General features: G+C 39.0%; 1 protein-coding gene across 6 annotated transcripts in view; it reads right to left on the bottom strand.

The window, feature by feature from the left end:
- Positions 1–5,090: 5,090 nt before the first annotated feature.
- Positions 5,091–19,147, bottom strand: part of c32h15orf39 (chromosome 32 C15orf39 homolog) — an 82,798-nt gene continuing 68,741 nt past the window's right edge. For 3 of the 6 annotated variants that reach the window (XM_041178400.1, XM_041178403.1, XM_041178402.1), the window contains 2 exons: positions 13,495–17,003; positions 5,091–7,752 (listed from right to left, as the gene is read on the bottom strand). In XM_041178400.1, coding sequence (XP_041034334.1) covers positions 6,743–7,752; positions 13,495–16,954 — 4,470 coding nt within the window. In that variant the 5' untranslated portion in view covers positions 16,955–17,003 and the 3' untranslated portion in view covers positions 5,091–6,742. Of the gene's footprint in view, positions 7,753–7,866; positions 7,905–13,494; positions 17,004–19,147 lie in introns of all 6 variants that reach the window. The other 3 variants (XM_041178401.1, XM_041178404.1, XM_041178406.1) reach the window with 2 other exon arrangements.

Raw genomic sequence — 19,147 nt, 5'->3', positions numbered from 1 at the left:
GAGTGACTAACTGGATTGCTCTTTCAGAGAGCTGGCATTGATCAAATGGCCTCCTGTGCTGTAACCATTCTATGATTCTAACTGGTGTATTCAAGAGAAACTTAATTTCAGTTAGTGCAGCACAATGTTTCACAAATATGCATATGTAACGGTATACAAATTGCTCCTCTAGTTAACTATGAAGGATGGTTTTGACTGGCTTGTGGTGGAACACACATTTTGTGGGTATTATTTGGGCTGTTCCAAAGGCACCAACTGCCATCTTGCAGCAAAATTTAATGGCTTGAACATGACCCTTTACCCCCCCTTGTCTTAAATGATGTTAAGATTTCCCCTACCAATGTCAAGATAGGAATTAAGAACCATAAGGAGGATGTTTCTTGTGATGGTGGTGAGTAGTACAATCAATTGAGCAAGGGACTTTAGCCCCAACATTCCTTTGGTGCAATCATATACGGACAGCTCTTTGCAATATATTGGCCTTTCAGTCATGCCTTAGGTGCACATTATCAATGGACCTGATCTACAAACAAACCTGTGGCTTGTGGATCACTATGAAAGACCATCAACATGGAAAGGAAGTTGAGATAGATGACTCAATTGACATTGAGAACTGTATCATTAGTGCTGAAGTCAATTCCACTTAAAGGTTAGGTCACTCCTAAAGCAAGTTTCAAGGAGGTTCTGAGAGGCATTATGCCCAGTAAAGACATATCATATTCTTAACCTTCAAGGCACAAGCTTTATTCAATGGTTTTTCTTTTTAAAATGGCCAATTTCAATGTGCTGCAAAGGTCAGATGACCTGGCTTGTGTAGTCAAAAACTACCTCAGAAGGGCAAAAGGATACATTCTAGACTAATTGTCAAACTGCACCCATCTTGAAACCATCAGGAGACATTCCTGAATTGAATGAGTCTTTTTTGAAACTTAACCCACCTCTGTATATCTTCAAACAATAAACCAGGATGTGGCTAATCAACCCAAGATCACCACCATATTTGGAAAAAGAACTGCAATTCTGAAGAGTCAAATGACAAGATATTATTGTTTGTCCCTTTGTAATCTCTAGCCGCTATCTGCAGAAAGTCACAGCAGCAGGGAAGGCAGTAAAGTCTATGCCTTAAAATAACCGAAGGCTGTAACATAGTAAGGTCTTCAAGCTGGTTCTCTTTTCAGGTCCACCAATACAGCAAACTGACCTCCTGGTAACAAGACTACAAGCAACTAACTTGTGACCTACAGAAAGTCCAATCCTTTGCTAGAATCCTGGAAAAACTTGGCATACGACTTTGGCTGCTGAATTCACCTAAACTATCCTTCAGGAGTGAAGATGTCTCTTCCACAGGCCTGCAACGTGTTCTTTCCAGAACAAGGCAATGAGGTGAACTATGAGCTATTCTTTTGCTTGTAACCTGTAAAAGTGCACTATTCCCTTCAACTGTACTTTGCTTGAGTGTGTTTGTGTGAGTGCTGTAGCAGGGCGAGTGTATACATTAACAATCCTCTTTATTTAAATCCATGAAGTTTGAAGCTGGTTATTTAAATTACCCACACTCAGGGATTAAAACACACACACATCTTCGTATCAAAAGATTACTGATTTTGGACAGTTGGGAAGGAATAGGAATTTCAGTAATTCTCTCTCACCCTACCCGTAACAGAGGCCTAAAATTCAAATGACATTCTCTTAATCACATGAGCTCCAGCAGAAAGCATTATGGCCATGTTTAGCCACTCACTCTTTGACACAATGGTCACGCGATGAGAATTCCATCCTCATAAGTTTTACAATCTTTGTACAACCAAGAACAAGTATAATCAACACAATCAGCGATTTTGGATATTAGAAATAAAGGAGCTTACTGAAATTTATTTCAACAAGATTTATTTACAGTACTAGGTACAGATAAAGCACAGCTACCTTAAACCAGATAAGGTAAATGTGGTCTGGAGTTCCTCTTAAGCTAGGTCCGTTGGTGGCTAATATAGCTATATTTATAATTAACTCCATTATATTAATAATTTTGAGTTTGCCAAATGATATCTTTTACTCCATTAGTACACTTGTGGTCTGGCTTTGCTCAAGATAACCTTATAGCCATTCATGAATTCCTCTGTTAATATCACAAAATCAGATACCATCTTCTTGGCAAAGAATGCCGGTTTCCATATCCTTTCTTTAAACAGTTAAGACATATCTGAGTTAGGTGATCAGTACACACATAAGCTAATTAAAGAATGCTGGTGCTTGCATTTGTAGTAAGTTGGGCCTAGCAGTGATAGTCAAGTGTATTTTGATTCAATGTTCAGCAGCTTTCCATTTTGGGTTGGTTGCATCTAATAGATGAACAGCATACGTGTCAAGTTATAAATACCTCATCTGCTCACATCTGCAGAGTTTCCAAAAAGCTCAATATGTTTCATAGCAATTACGAGCAGGAGGCAACAAAGACAAAGGTTGTTGGTGTCTGCTATCAGAATGGTTCCAGAAGAGGCTATAAAAATTGCACAACCAGTTGCTGGCCCACACTAGATGAGTTTTCAAAAAAAAAATGACCAAAACCACGCTTAGGCTACAAAAGGCCAATTGGGGCTAAGAAAAACGAGCCTGGCAATTAACAGGCGAGATCCACAGTTCCAAAATTTTGATGGGGTTATGAAAACTGCAAAAAAAAGTTTAGCAATGGAAGTCAATTTGAGTCTAGTATTGCATTTGTCTTCCTTCCAAGACAGAACTCAGCCCCAACGACACGAACCACTGTTAACCCATTGTAATTTCCTCCACCAGGCCCCCATTGTGTAAGCTGGTAGGTTTGCTACCACTGAGTGTGGAAATTCAGATTTGCAGTGGCAGTTCAAAGCAGCACAGATCTTTCTGCAAAACAACAGCTGAACGGGTAGCAGCAGGAGTGTCAATAGTCCCAGACATATCTGTAAAAGGTCCTCTTGATGGACATGAGGGCCAGAAGAGCAACATTATTGGGCACTGAAGGGAGCCCTGTAAGGGATTTAGGTTGCATGGAAATGGCTAGAGGCAATCAGCGCAACCTCTACTATCCAGGAATTGACATCAAGTGCCAGAAGAGGTTCAATTATCGCACAAGGGGCGATCAAGGTAAATCTTATGTACTGTTGTCAATTCTTATCTTTTACCATTCATACAGCCTTATCCATTTTCTTTCATTCACTTTTTCTTCTAGCACCTGGGCATCAGGGAAGCTCACCCAAAAGAATAATCAAAAAATGAAAAATCAAGCACCGTATTAACCATACCATCAGCTCATACAGCTGGCTGCAAAGGCTCTGACTCTTCACAGGCACATCATTTTCAAGTTGCAATGTACCAAATCTCCCTCTGGGCATGGGATGAATGCCTTCATAAAGGGACAAATGCTCATACCACTCATGTCTGTTAACATTTGCCTCCATCCCACAGACAGGCTTAAGTAGAAATGCAGCATATGGAAAGCAGCCACGAGGAGCATCAAAGCTCTGCAGGAAAAGGCCGTAGACATCATAGGCTTAGACATGCTCCCATAAATGGCAAAGTTGCAGGCAAAGCTGGCAACAGATTGATAAAGCATGACTGTACATTTTCTCAGCTTCACCTGCTTAGTCAGCAATGATTGCTTTAAGCAGAAATATCACCAAAAGTCTGGCTAGGTAAGCTCTTCTGTACTTCATAATCACAAAGGGTGCCTTGGAGGAAGGGGTTAGCACTTCAGTCACTTGAGAACATCCTGATCTACAACTTCCAACAGTTCGTCACGAATGCCATCTTACTGGTGCTAGCAACAGCTCAGACACCCAGGAAGTAGCTAGTGAGACAGAAAAGGTGCCAGTGGGTGAGGCACTGAGTACGAGTGAAAATGAGCGAGTTAGGAAATAATGCAGGTAGGGTCATCAAAAGTTTTGGCACTTTTGGGAAACCATTATATAAACATGGCTTACTCAAACATCAAAATTAGGTCAGAATTCTACACGTTTTCAACTTTTGATGGTTTAGATGTTGACAGTGCTTATGAGCAAACTAGGTAGAAGCTTTTGACAGAGAGGAATTTGCAAGGACATGGAAAAAGAGAGAATATGTCTGACAAGTCAATCCTTAGTGAAAGCTTTGGGCCGTCAGTTGTGTGATTTCCTCTAGCTCCACTGTCTACAGGACGTCCTACTTCCCTTTAGGTATCTTCCATGTTTGGCAGTATCATTCTCACCTATTTTTTTATTCATTCACGGGATGTAGGCTTCGCTGGCTGAGCCAGCATTTATTGCCTATACCTAATTGCCCTTGAGAAGGTGGTGGTGAGCTGCTTTCTTGAACCGCTGTAGTCCATGTGGTGTAGGTACAGCCACAGTGCTGTTAGGGAGTGAGTTCCAGGATTTTGACCCAGAGACAACGCAGGAACGGCGATATATTTCCAAGTCAAGATGGTGAGTGGTTACCTCCAAGTCACAGGGCTGTGGGGTTAATGCTTGAGAGACTAATGCAGGATGGTGCAAATGCTGCACTGATGGAAGTTTCTTCCAATTGAGATGTTAAACTGAGGCTCCACTGGCCTCTCAAGTGGGCTTAAAAGATCTAATTGATCAAACTGAAATTGTGAGCTTTCCTGATGTGTTGTTGATAGTTATCCCTCACTCAGCACACAAGACAGGTAATGTGTTCATTTATTTCATTGCTGTTTGTGGGACTTTTCTGTGCACAAATTCACTGCCACAATTTCCTACAACAGTGACAACGTTTCAAAACAAAAGGCAGTGATATGCATTTATATAATGTATGTTCTATCTTGTTTCTCTTCTATGGAGGATCCTTCAGCTTCTAGCAGCAGTAAATGGTTCTTCATCATGGGGTTAAAGTTGCACACAGAATGCTGCAATGATTCCAGGAGAGCCACCAGGCCCTATGCAGGGCTCCACTTGATTTGTCCAATCATTTAAAGCAAGACTTGAGGATACTTTTGGGTTGCAGGGCCATGCATTAACTGTTCCCCTGCAATGGATGCAGTACATCGAGCCATCACAATTCTCTTATCTCATTTGTTACTTAAGAACACAACACAAAAGAACGAAAGACAAAGTTTCAAGTGGTTTCAAATCTTTATACAAAAGGATACACACACACACACAAAAAAGGAGTCTGCAATACTTTTTTCAACCTACCGTTTTCACATTTAGTATTTCAACAACTGAAATATGGAAATGTAACAGTAACATTTAATTTAACTAGTTAAGTTTTATATTTATTACAAAAAGTACATAAAAAACACTAGTGTAACTACACTACTTAATGCAGTCATTATCAATGCCCCAATTTATCTGAAGTCTGTACACCAGTAACAATTTAGAAGAACACATTTGTCTCAACACAGTATTATAAATACAAGCTCTCTTTGGGCGGAGGGAAAGGGAGAGATGTTTTAAAAATTTATTGCATATAGAGGCTGATCAGGCGTACATTGAAAAAAAAACTGCTAATGGTGTTTATAGAATTGCCGCTCAACAAAAAATGGTTTTAATTTGATAAAATATTGAAACTAAAGGAGGCCTCCTGTAGTACCAGTAATCAGTTCTTCAAAAATACTTCAGCAGAGGCCAACAAGCAGTGCTGTTTTTGCATTAAAGCATAATTCAAAGCTCTGCTGGCACCCACCTCCTCACTTGAGAGATGCAAATGGACAGCGTAGGGGTGGGGTGGGAATGAGTTAATAATTGTGCTGGTACTATTGAAAGTTTAAAACTAATTCTATGTCTAAATAAACTGACTTGCAGATCTGAATTGCTGAACTGAATTTGAATGGCTGTGGTACAAAAATTGCCAGTCTAAAAAACACTCATTGATTACAAGAATTTCTTGTGCACCATCTGTTAATTGTAAATCAGAGCCCTGAGTTAGTTCATTTCCACTGGGGATATGGTTGAGGGGCCCCAACCGACCTCAATAGCGCAGGCTAGGGGATACAAAAAGGTGAGCGCCAGGGTGACAATTCTGGATGGCTATCCAGCAATTTCAACTGGGAAGTGCATGTGTGGACACCCTGCAGCAACTGGACCAGGCTCGGGTGTAATGCTCGCCATCACTAAACATCCCACCAACACTCACTGACTTGGCTGGCACATGAAGAATGGTTACTTGGTCAAGAACTGAAGAGGCTGCTGCTGGCACATGAACTGTGCCCTAAAACAAGAGTCAACATCTTCACATGAGAAATTTTTTTTTTTTTTTTTTAAAAAAGTGGTGCGAAACAAATCTAAAAAATATTGATCCTTAGCTCTGGAATTCCAAAGGATGAGATCTGGTACAGGTCCTTTCTTGGATTAATTGTTTGGGACAAGGAGACCTTTATCTTTAGTTTAACTCTAATAGGAACATTATTTGATTCCCATTTTCTTCCAACATTTCCAGATGTTAGTGAAATCATTGCACTCAAAATATCATCTGCCTTTGTAATGGAGACCTGCAGTGTTCCCTTTTAACTGTGCAGCAACTCTCATAGGCTGCCGCAAATTGGTCTCTTTAAATTACCACGCAAAATATTTAAAGGGGCCCTGCACTTCTAAAATAATTAGAGGGAACATTAGACCTGCAGCATCATCTTCCTTGCAAAGTGAACTAAATAACAAAGACCTGATGAATTACTTCCCCTGGATAAACATCTACAATTCTATTTTACTTTTGCCAGTCAGACAGGGTGTTCCCCATTACAAACACTGAAACAAAGAGTGCTCAGTTTTACAAGTCAGTCATCAACCCTTAGCCACCCATTTTCATAATCCTGTAAGAGTTCAAGGTAGTATTGCCAGTCAGGTTCAGTGTCATATTTAACTTCATACACAGTCTTTAAAGGATTCTGGTGCTTTTCATGTACTCTGACCACTACACCTTTATACCAGGACTCAGATTTATCCTTTTCCTCATACAGATGTCTAATACGTTTGCCCACTAAATTTGGATACTCTTTCCCTTGACGTTTTCTGCAGGAGAGGGGTTTGGTTATCTTCTGATCCTGTCGTTGGGAATTACATGTTAATAAAGGCTTTCTTGTAGCAACAATTGATTTCAGCACTATGTTTCTGCATGGAACAGCTTGCCTTGGTTTTTGAAACTTTAACCGCACAATTGAGCTACGAAGATGCAGTACTTTTGATGTGCTTCTAGTTGGCCTGAGTGCACCATTATTCTTTTTCCTTATTGGCATTTGAGATTCTTTGATCTTTCTAGCGCAGGAAATGCCTGTTCCTTTATTGTCCTCATTGATAGGCACTCGATTCAGTCTAACTACCAAAGTACTGCCCTTTTCAAAATTGCCCTTCATGAAAGCCTTTTCATCCAAAACTCCGTCTGTTCTTTTTCGTAACTTTCTACCACCTGGCTGGGGCTCCTTGCCCAACTGCGCTCTCCTAGCATCTTGATCAGGCTCTGTGCAGGATGTTTTCTCTGAACGGACAACTGATTCTGGCTTTACTTTCTGTACAGATTGTGAACTCTCACTTGAATCAGCACATTTAAGGTTAGAATTTACAGGTGAGGTCATAGCTTTGATTTTCCTTCGTCTTTTCCTAAGCTTTGCATTACGTTTAGCTATGGCAATTCCATCTTCAGGCTTTTTTTCTTTCAAGCAAGCAGGGTTTGCTAGGGTTTTGGTTTTGATTTCTGCAGAGCTAGTCTGTGTTTGATTTTCATTAGCAGTGCTGTCAGCTGGATTTGGAATGATAGTTGTCTCCATCACGTTTGCATCATTTTGCTCACCTTGATTAAAAAAAAACAAAAATTGTGTCCCATTAATATTTCAGACAAATGTTTATGAAAGAAAACAAAAAAAAAAAATGCTACAGGATTCAAAACTCTTTGGTTAACAGATACCTGCACTGGAGCATCTAGACCAACATGTGAAGGTAGATCTGCAAAAAATAAATTAATTTACAGTGATCTTTAACTATTAATGCAAGACTTATAGGTCTAATATATTCCAACTAGGTTGCTTTGATATCATTGTTCTTTAGTTCTTGTTGCCTAGAAAATATCTTAAAGGTATTAAAATTGCTGACATGATAGCGGTGTTTGAAAAAAAAAGTCTGAAACTTTTATTGGGTAGCAATAATCTTTTTCTCCCTTCCTCTTCCACTCTTTTTTTCACTTTGCAAGTCTCCCAGAATGACTCATTTCATATTCAGGAAGGCAAAGTGATCTTATCCATGGCACCAACCACAAGACATGGATCGCAATTTGAAACATCAAAACAGGGTCATAACCTGAATATCTAGATTTCAATTTGAGACATCTACCAAATACAAATTCCAAATTGAATTTATATTCAAGTTTGTATGGGAAGATGCAAAAATATAAGATGCAAGGCACAGAGGTCCTCAATTTTTAAAAAAGGCTCTGCGTGACTGGAATATCTTCCAAAGCTTGTATCAGACACTCAATGCTGCAAAAGGAAAAAATAGATTTCAAACTCAGCTTGACATCCCCAATCAAATGACACCTTACTGATGCAATGAAAGTGTCAACCGAAAATAGCCAATTTTTTTCCAACAAGGAAAATAATGCAACCAAGATGTTACTAGGATGCCAAAAATCTCAACCTGCTTATCCCTATGACAGGATGATATTTTTCTTTGTTTTCATTTTACAGTGAAAGGATTTTTAAAAACAACAACCCAGGACCAAAAGTTCTCCAATCTAGAACAAGATGTGCAGTGGATAGGCAAGTCTTTATTCTTTGAATTGCACAAGGTAATACTCTGATATATAATCACTAGTATAAGAAGACACTTTATAAGGATGAGAACTATAAAATAGGAGCTAGAGCAGAAATAAACATCTGCAGGGTAGTATGTTGTTAACTTTCAGACCAAGCCCAAAGTACATGTAATAATGAGTTACTCTGTTTCGCCATTTCACAGATTCTTCAAAGGTCACGTAAACTCATCTAATTTTGATTCCAAAAGGAAAGTTTACACTGCAGCAGTCATAAAAAAACCACGAGTCAATTTAGTCTATTACTAGATTCCATGATCGGGATCCATGCCCCAAAACAAATTTACATGGAACAGGCCAGAAGAGAATAGGATTTGAAGCAGTTACAGCACCAATACCAATGGTTTTATTTCAGCCATTCCCACCAGGCAGGAAATGGATGACATTGGGTCAGCCGTCAGTTTTACCTTTTTCAGCAACTAGGAAAAATTGGGAGGGGTGTAAAATGGAGAGCTGACCTACTGCTGCTCACACCAGGCTCGGCAGGAATAGCTAAACATGACGACTTTTACCTTGCCTAGAATAACAAGACACTTTAAATCAGAGGCATCAGACAAAGGTTAGCTGGTCACAAATCAATGCCACTCATTGAACCTCCATGGCAAGACAGAAGCCAACATTTGAGATGATGTTCCAAGCTTTAACTCTCAAAAATAAACTGGCTTAAATAAAGAAACCCTTTCTCTAGAATCTACTGCAGAATTTTCTGACTGCTTCGTATTGTACAACATCTCCTGTATAAATTCACTGTAAAGGATAGAGAAAAATTGTTATAAACACCTTACTCTGAAGGTTACAATAAATGTTCATTGCTCCTTAATGACTCACTGGATAGCATGATAGTACTACATAGACCAGGATGATCCTAGGTTCAATTGCTGCTCTGAACTCAGTTTGCCGATCTCAGCTAGGGCAGCAGTATTGTCAGCCTCAAACTGCAGGCTTGACAGGTTTCTGCTCCTGGTTGTTACCCAATGTCTCTCTGCAAAGTAATGCATGGATATTGGATAGGGGTGAAGTCAGTTTTGGCAATGATCTTCTCTTCCCCAAAGCCCAATGTTCAACTGTCTAGGGCTGACACTTGAATGTTGTCACTTGAACAAGATGCTGAACCACTACAGATAGCTATGGAACATGTCCCAGTGCCAATAACTGTCTTCAAAAAGAGGAAGGAAAACTAGAAGAGAGATTGAAATAAAACATTGACAGTAGAGAAAAAAAAATCACCCCAGGAATGGAGATAATCTTATAATTTTACATTGGCAATAACTATAAAATAATAAAAAGGGCATGATTATGGTTGTGCAAGTTTAGAAATAGGACGTCATGTCAAGTTAGAACAAGTGAAGAAAGCAGATAATAAAGCAACAGAACAAAGCCAGTGGCGACTGGGTGGGGGATGTGGTGATGATGATGTAAGTGATAATTAGAAAGCCTAATAAGTATTACAGGGAGTTGAACGCAGCCCACACCTGATAAATTAAGAGTCTCTGTTAACTGTCTAACGCATTTTGTACAGAGTGAATTGGGGCAGTTACAACTTATGGGCCCAGAGCACAAAATTACCTTAATATGGCATCAACAAGCAAAATTAGTAAAAAAAAAAAAATGCCACATATTTCTTGGGTTAGGATAGGCAAAATAACACTAGGACAAAGAGATGCAATTGGCTGTGAACATGGATCTGGATTTCATGACATCTGAAATAGGAAAGCTTTTCACTGCTGGAAACTGAGAAAGGTATATCTCCACTATGTGTAGAAACTAGGTATTTCAAGATGTAAATAATAGAATGCTCAGCTTGAAGGCACCAAATTTTTCAATAAATAAAACTGATTAAGGAGATTATACAAGAACGGTGGAATATAAGTATTATTTATCATATGCAAATATGTACAACTAAACCATCCAGAGAAATGCTTCAGCAGTACAGGATTGCACCTGTTAAAGTGCTTTTAAAACAAAAGCTAGTAAATCTCACTCAGCATTGCCCATGGCACTTGAAGAGCCAGTTGGACATTAAAATAAAGGAGGTATAATTGGCAGAATGGGTTTGAGAGTGTAGGCTGGGATGATTTTTTTTAAAAGGTGCCAATTTGGGGGTTAAAACAGCTAGCGAGAAAAGAAAACAGATAAGCAGTTCAAGTATAGCTCAACTGAATGAAAGAAAAAAACCTAAAAAATGGTGATTAAGAGAGAGTTTGGTTTGGATAATTTAAGAAAGGATACAATTGAGAGCCTAAAAGACCAAGTTAAGAATTCAAAGCGAAACCCCACAAGACACAACAACTAGAAAATCAATAACTAGGGCTCAGATGGATTGGGGCATTGGGTGCAATACCAAGGCAGGAGGAAAAAACAAATTAGGAGGAGTGGGCAAACATTTATCTAATAGTGATAACATAATAGAGTTCGACACAGTAAAACAGCGGCAAGGTTAGGGAAGCCTGGCTTCAGTGCATTGAGACAGAGATTGCTCATAGTAAAGTGGGTAATGAGCAGAACCAACTGATCAGCGGCAGATATTCAAAAAAGATTTTAAATCATACAGAACCAGTTCATAACCCAAGGGACAAGAGCACTAAGTGCCAACTAAAGAAAGCCATAGCCAGAGAGGTAAGAAACAATGTACAATTAAAAGAAAATGCACAAGAAAGCACAAGTCCTGGTGAATGGGGAAAAAAAACAAAGAATATTGAAGGGTAACAAAACAGCTATGGCCTAAAGACAGACCTTTGGGGAACAAATGAAAACTTGCAATGATATAAAAATCAAGAAAATTTTTGCAAACAGGGGGAAAACAAAGGAGGTTGGTGTCAGGGGCCACATGGGTCCAGTGAAAGCGGATATCATCAATAAAATTAAGGAAATGGTGGATACGTTGAATAATTACTTTGCATCAGTATTTAAATAGGAGCAAGAGGTTGGGGGAGGGTGAGGAGGAGTGCAGAGAGAGAGGAGGAGTGCAGAGAGAGAAAAGGGGGAGAGGAGGAGTGCAGAGAGAGAGAGGAGAGTAGGGGGGATTGTGGAGAGAGAAAACGAGAGAAAAAGGGGGGGGTCATAGGCAGACATTGAGAGAGTGGGGGGAGTCACAGAAAGACAGGGGCGGAGACAAACAGGAAAGAGTTTCCTTTATTGCTTATTTTCAACTAAGTTTAAAAAAAAGTGCAGTATATTTTACCTGAGATTTTTGATCTCAGGGCATCAAAGGATATAGGGAGAGTACAGGAAAGTTGAGTTAAAGCCCAAGATCAGCCATCAGAATGGCAAAGCAGGCTTAATCGGCAATATGGTCTTCACCTGGTCCTATTTCTTTTCTGCTTTTGTATTTGGATGACTAGTAATTTTCAGAAATTAAAAAAAAAACTTAGTGTAATATCCTGAAATGATGTAGCACTTTTGCTTTAAAAAATGAACCATTAGTAAATCATACTGATACAAAGTCCATCTTCCTTGGAGCCAACTTTTCATCTCATTAAGTCTCTACTTTCCACGGACTAGTCCATCAAGTTTTTGGTAACACTAAGTCTTGTGTTTGTTAAAGAAAAGAAGTTGGATAATGTGTTGCTACCATCTGTCTCGAGTTCTAACCTGCTTGGCTCCTGCCATTCAGTAGAGTTGAGCAGGCAGACGCTGTGGCCTCTCCTTAAAGTAAAATGGGCCGTGGGGAAAATCTCTCCCCATCACCTAGAGAGAGTGTCATACCTCAAGAGATCACTAGCATCTTCCAGTGTATTCTACCAGCTTGGCTGCCTAGTCAGTGAACAAAATTGTAAATGGAATTTGCTGGAGGGTGGTGCTCACTAAACTCAGTGAGTAAGTCTTGCAAGAGCTAAATAGGCCATTACATTCAAACACATTATTTCACTTCAAGCCTCACCTCACGTTTAAAAGGTAGTGTTTTATCTTGGGAAAGCAAACTATCAAATTTGTCAACCAAATGAAATAAACATGCAAGTAAAAAGTCATTATCCATTTATTTCCTCCTGTTAAAAAAAACATTTTTGATATTATTGCTCTTTGCTTAAAACACCAAAGCCAATTCCCAGTCTTTTCAAATCAAGGCAAATTATGAAAAGTAGGATCAAATATAAAAACAGGGATAATTTTAATACTCTCTCTTCAAAAATAACCTGCACGGTAGTTATAAAGCAAGCTAGTAAAAGTGCAAAATATGGGTTTATATATGTGGAAAACTTCTACATAGGATGTTTTCCAGAAGGCTGGTCAGTTCCAGTTTCCATACAGTTAACTGTTTGACGACTGTTATGGTATTTCTGCACCAAAAGAAAAGTAAAAAGATTAGTTTTATAATTAGTGTTTTGGGATTTAATATTCTTATTCCATAAGATCCAATATTAGCATTGTAATAGAAATAAAGGGAAACATGCATATTTTGCAATATATATTAGCATGCAGAGATAACAAATTAATTGTTACAATGAAGATGGATAACTGGAGGATAAGTGTGTGAAAAGTGGCAGGCAAATTTAATTAGTGTAGCTTGGGAAGCGATATTAAGATGCAGAGCAATTATAGAAAGCGACGGAAGGTTATTGATGAAATTACAGTAAAAGAATCCCTGTGATAAACATTTGACCTTTATTTCAGCAGACAGAGCTTTTAAACATTTCCAAGTTACAATATAACTGTGTCATTGGTTAAGATTAAGCTTCTCTGAAGAACTGCTCTCAGCAGACACAAAGTGCAAAGTGTAAAAGTACTCACCAAGATGAATTTTCACACAAGAATGCCAAAGAACATCCAGCAAATCTTGATAGATTTCAGGTAACTGCTTTAAGGAAAGTAGCTTGATTAATCTGGATGAACACCTTTGGAGCTGCAACTCATTTTGCAGTTTCTTCTCCTCTGAAAGGGTAGTTGGTCGCAGTTCTATTTTATGCTCCTGAAAAACTTTATCAATCGTTGCTCCCTTAAGGCTAGAAAATAGTTTCTCCTTGACTAAGTATATTGGAATAAAAATCGTGCCAGCCCTTATTACATGGGGAAATGGGCATGTTCTAGAATAAATATAGCTCTCCAGGTGAGAAAGCAGTTTTTGCAGGGTCAGTTGAACTCTGCCATGGTTGCGCCAAATTCCTTTCGATTTTGACATCTTTAATGCCTCAAAGTTTCTTGGACTGTTCTTTGACTTTAACGAAGACCTGAGTTTTGGATTTTCCTGTCCTTCGACGTCCTGCAAACACGCACGCAGAACTTCTTCAGAAGTTTCAGCAACAGACTGTGTAATCATGTCACACAGGGACTGATGAAGATGCACAAAATAATTGTAAGCATCATTCTCATTCTGCATTGCTCCGTCATTACAGGGCAAATCAACTTTAGTTTCACAAGGTGACTTCCTAGCTTCTGGAACAGAACTCACAATTGATTTAGCCACGTCGGGTAATATTCGTTTCAGGGGTTTCAGGTTCCTCAGAATTAACACTGATGGGTCAACTGATCCGATTAAACTAAATTTTTTAACTTCAGTGATGCCCTCAGATGGCCGAATTGAATGATTTTCAGCAACCTTTGGAGGGGCAGGTCTCAGTATTTTATATTTATTCATTTCTATCCTATGGCGGTCACTCATGCTGCTGGTTTCAATAGAGTTTGTAACAATAGTCTTATCACCATGTTCTACTGATGGAGCTTTGCTTTCTTGCTTCTCTGCATTACTCTCAGATTCTGCAGTATTTTCTTCCTTTTCGTTTGATATTTCTTTGGTGCTTTTCAATTCTTCAGGCCCATCAGAAACTGGTGTTTGCTTAGTGACATCCAAAAGTGGATTTTTTGTCTTAATGCTGAGGTCCAACGCCGTGTCAGAATTCGTTTTGTTCATCTCAAGCTTCCCATCATCATGGTCAACTGCACAAGTTGTATCACAATTACCATGTTGCTGAGGTGTGCCATTTATAAGCCTACTGAGGTCAGGTGAAAAATTAATCTCTTGGTGCAGAATGTCGGAAGAGTTCTTCTCAATTACTGTTTTATTTAGTTCATCATCCCCTTTTGCATTAGTAGGTTCTACGCACACAGAAGGGTCGTCTTTTCTCAATTCAGCATTCTTAGGTTGCAACTCATTGATGGCCTTTGGAACCCTCAGAGGGCTATGCTTATTGGAATCCAGATCCACGACACCATCATTTCTGCAGTTTCGGGTTTTATTTTCTAAAGAACATGAACATGATTTATCGCAGTCCAGCCGACATTTCAGGCATTTTGAAAAGAACAGACCTGTGGCTTCTAGGTAAGCTTTGTAAGGTGCCAAACTGAACACATTGTTTATCACTGGCATAGGAGGGGAAGGAGGGGGAGTTGCCCTCTTGCTTTCATTAGAAGCAGGGGAGGAAGCAGGAGAGAAATTAATCACAGATGTTCTTCTGGTTGGACTAGCAGTATAACTTTTTGGTGGGCTTTCCAGTCTAAGTTCTACTGGTTTATTATTTAGGTTCTCAGTTTCTTTACTGAATATAGGCCTACCATGATCACCACTGGATGAAATGCTTGGGCTATGCTTCTGCATATAAATGTCCTTTGGTCTTTGATCTGCAGGGGAGCCAGCAGGTCTCTCAAATGGCCCCTTCAGTTGTTTTCCAGATTGTACAGGGTGAAAGGCACTGTGTTTACTTATCAACTGTTGCTGACCAGCATAGTCCTTACTATAAAGCGAGCTTAATGAATTGTAGCACTGTTCATTTGTTTGTGCAATGATTTGTGACCTGAAACGTAACATGTCTGGTGAAAGATGCCTTGCATTTGTTGGATCTTGGTGAGATGGAGACACTTTGTTTCCAGAGGGACTCTGTGGCTCAAACTCAGCTGGTTGCGCTGTAGGCTGTGATGCAGGATGAATCAAAGGATTGGTCACAGACACACTTTTCTGCTTTGAAGGAGGATGAGCAGGATATCCAAGAGATTCTAAAGTCTGTACGTAAGGATTCCCTGGACTAAGTTGGCCAGCAAAAGTGGAACTGGGTACAGGCAGCTGCCCAACTGTGCATGGAACGGAATAATGGCCCACCTGTGCTTTGTAGCTATGTGGATGTAACAATGAGTAAGTACCTGCACTTTGCTGGTTTGAAATAGTGTTCCGAGAGTGCAAAACTTTTGGCTGAATTGGCATTGGAAACTTTGGCGGTGATAGCTTATCACAATACAAAGATGGTTGTATTTGTTGCACTTCAGTTCTTGCAAATGGATGCAAGGGACCTTTCTGGAAGTCTTGGATGTTACGCATAGACATGTTACTATGGCTTGGTACATTTCCATTAGAGTTTTCATACGAGAGTGCAGAATATCTGGGATCTTGTAGAATGCTACTATTGTAAGTTCCATATCCTCGACATAGAGGTAAATGCACTCCAGGTGGTTTCCCAGTTTCTTTTGTGATTCTGGCCACAGAGTTAACCTGCATGTTGCCAGGTCCATGATGCAATGAGTTATTTTTCACAAGAGGATTACCATATTGCTGACTATGAATCAGTTCATTGTTATTCACAAGTAAACAGCTTGAAGTAACTGGAGGTGGCATCCTCCATTCAGTTTCCTGTCCTCTCCTATGAAGGTGATCCAATGAATTTTCCAAAGAGCAACCAGTTCCTGAACAACAGACACTATTTCTATATACCGGCTGTGGAAATGCTACATTTGTACAGTTGCTAACTGTAGATAAAGGAGGTGAAATTAAACTCTGTTTCTCAACCGCAGAGGAGCAAAGCACAGCTGGAAGATGCTGGCTTTTTCTCAAGGTTTTCTGCCGTTCAACAAAAGTGACCCATTTTGACCGAACGTTCATCAGATCTTTCACCAAGTCAAGCTTATCATTCTCGCTTACAGATGACTGAAATGTCCGGGGTCCAGTTTCAGATTCTGTCTGATATAAGTGGCTGCTGAGACGTGAAATATCACCTGGTTGTGACTGGATATTTGGACTGCCCATGTGTTGCATATAAGGTCGTGGCTGGTTCCAGGCTCCTGGTAGTAGATTAGCTCCATCACGATTTCGAAGATGATATGCTAAATAAGATCCAGTGTACTTAAGAGGATTTTCAACACCATAACTAGGTAGGGGACTGGGTTTACAAAGCCCTGCTGATAATCCACTGTGTTCGTTCTCCAGTCGAGGCATCTTGCTACAAATAAGTGAATCCATACGATCGAGGTTTCTTTTATTGGCCATCATGATGCTTCCAGACCTTGTGCTGCTCCGGATAAAAAATAAAGAGCCTTAACTAGAAGGAATAGAACAGAGTGTTAAAATTAAATCAGCTCTTTGTTTTAAAAGTGACACTGTATATCATAGTGCAGAATGTACATGCTAATTAACAGCTAGACATTTGAAATGGCAGTCTTTGCAAATATAAAATAATTTCAGTGTGGTGCAATTTCTTTCACAATTTAAATGCATTTTAAATGATAGCAAGAATGATGTGTCAGACAATATAGAAAAATACAATTAAAAAGAACGAATCCTAATGACAATAGTTAATATGCATTGTTTCATTATTCACTTTTAACAACTACTTGCTTAAGACAGTTATTGTCCCTGCTCATTTATTGGAACCAGGTTTCCTGCCATAAACTTCATATCATTAGGAATCAACACGAAGAGAACATATTGCAACAGGTGACTCAATTGTTCATCAGTTTTATCGAAATGAACTGGAGCATAGTCTGCTGGAACTGGCATTTATCTAGCATTGTTAACAGCAACACAAAAGAGGCTTTACTCACTCTCAATTCTTAAAATTGTGAGTCAAAAGACTAGGTTTACCTGACTCATTTTCTATTTAGCTACACTCTAATCTCCAACAAAGACAACCATTTTCTTTGTAGTAATTCTCTTTGTAGTTTGCATGTTTAATTTGCACTGTCAGGATTACAATGAACCATGAGATTTACTGGGGTAAAGTGTCAATTAAACAAGTCTTAGCTGGGGCTTAAAATGAGCCAAATACAAAGCTATATAAAATACAATTTATAAAGTGGTTCACAAACTGTAAATTAAAATCCCAATTACCTGCTCCCAATTTGTGGCATGCTAATCCTCTTAAGTGAATACATTTACCTCACTTCCTATTTTTAAAAATCTTCATGAAGATCAATTACTTAAATCATTTATACAATGAACCTCTCACTATTACTCACTGACTAGTCAGTCAAAAGCAGTTCAACTATATGATATAACCAGTGGTGCTGGTTTAACTAATCTATTTCTCATCACACTTGCCTATTAGGTTTACATCAAGTTCTGAAGTACAAACAGAGAATTTGGAAGGAAATTAAAAATGAATCCATTCAAAATTGCAAACTGCTGTGAAATATTCAAACAAGTCTGCAGGACTATTATATGCCTTCCACCTAATTTCATGGGAATCACTTCCAATGTTAGAATGTTTGAACGTAAAATTACATTCACAGAGATAGGATATTGTTTTATTTTAAGAATGCCATTTTAAAAATCAAAACTCTGAGCTCCAATGTCATCTGCTTTGTAGCTTGCACAAGAACTTGTGGAAAAGAAAAAGCAGCTGTGTTATTGCGCTTAGCAAGGAGTATATCTCAAAACTGGACTTAAAGCAATCTCAAACTAGTAACAAGTGAAGAGACTATTCAGAGCACATACCTCCACCAAGATTTTTCCCTGCCTGGTTGATGCTAACACTACAAAGCTGAAAAAAATGAATCTTCTTATTAAGAGCTTCCACCTCACTTAGGAGGCATATCCAACAACCGGCTCTGAAAACTCTGCTCACATTTTGATAGCTGTGATAAATTCCACACAGCAGTTGAGACTAACACTGCATTCTAAATAAAACAATCCACAACATTCTAAAAAAAAGTAAATTTACCCTGTCTGCCAAATGATGAGCAGTTTTCCCTTAGACTATAACCTGTGTACCAAGTTTCATTAAAGTCCATCCAATAGTTATTGAAATATATTGTTTACAAACAGGGTGAAAACATTATCCCTGCCCAATTTCAGTGGCAGAGATAAAGTTATTAATTAGCATTGCACAGGCATGTCCAATGGACAACTGACATTCCAATTAATAAAAAACAAAGTAACTGAGTTTAAAAAGTGAATGAACAGTTCTGGCACATTTACAGTATATACCAAAGACTTATCTAGAGGCAGGGTCTTACTATATTCTAACCTTTTCTCTGAATTTGGCTCTTTGAGTTCAATATTGACTTATTCCAGTTAGATATTCAAATACAGAATGCACTATAATTGTTAAATACAGTGTAAGCACTTCACGGTATGTTCAGTCAAGATTGGACTGTGAGCATTACAGTTGCGGACCAATAAAAAAATGGTAGTTACAAGAAAGGTTAAAAGCTTCAAGTTGGGTTATCGTCTGCAAATCTTAAA

Source organism: Carcharodon carcharias, chromosome 32 (assembly GCF_017639515.1).
Source record: "Carcharodon carcharias isolate sCarCar2 chromosome 32, sCarCar2.pri, whole genome shotgun sequence".
NCBI classification, from domain to species: Eukaryota; Metazoa; Chordata; class Chondrichthyes; order Lamniformes; family Lamnidae; genus Carcharodon; species Carcharodon carcharias.
This window is presented reverse-complemented; position numbering and strand designations above follow the sequence as displayed.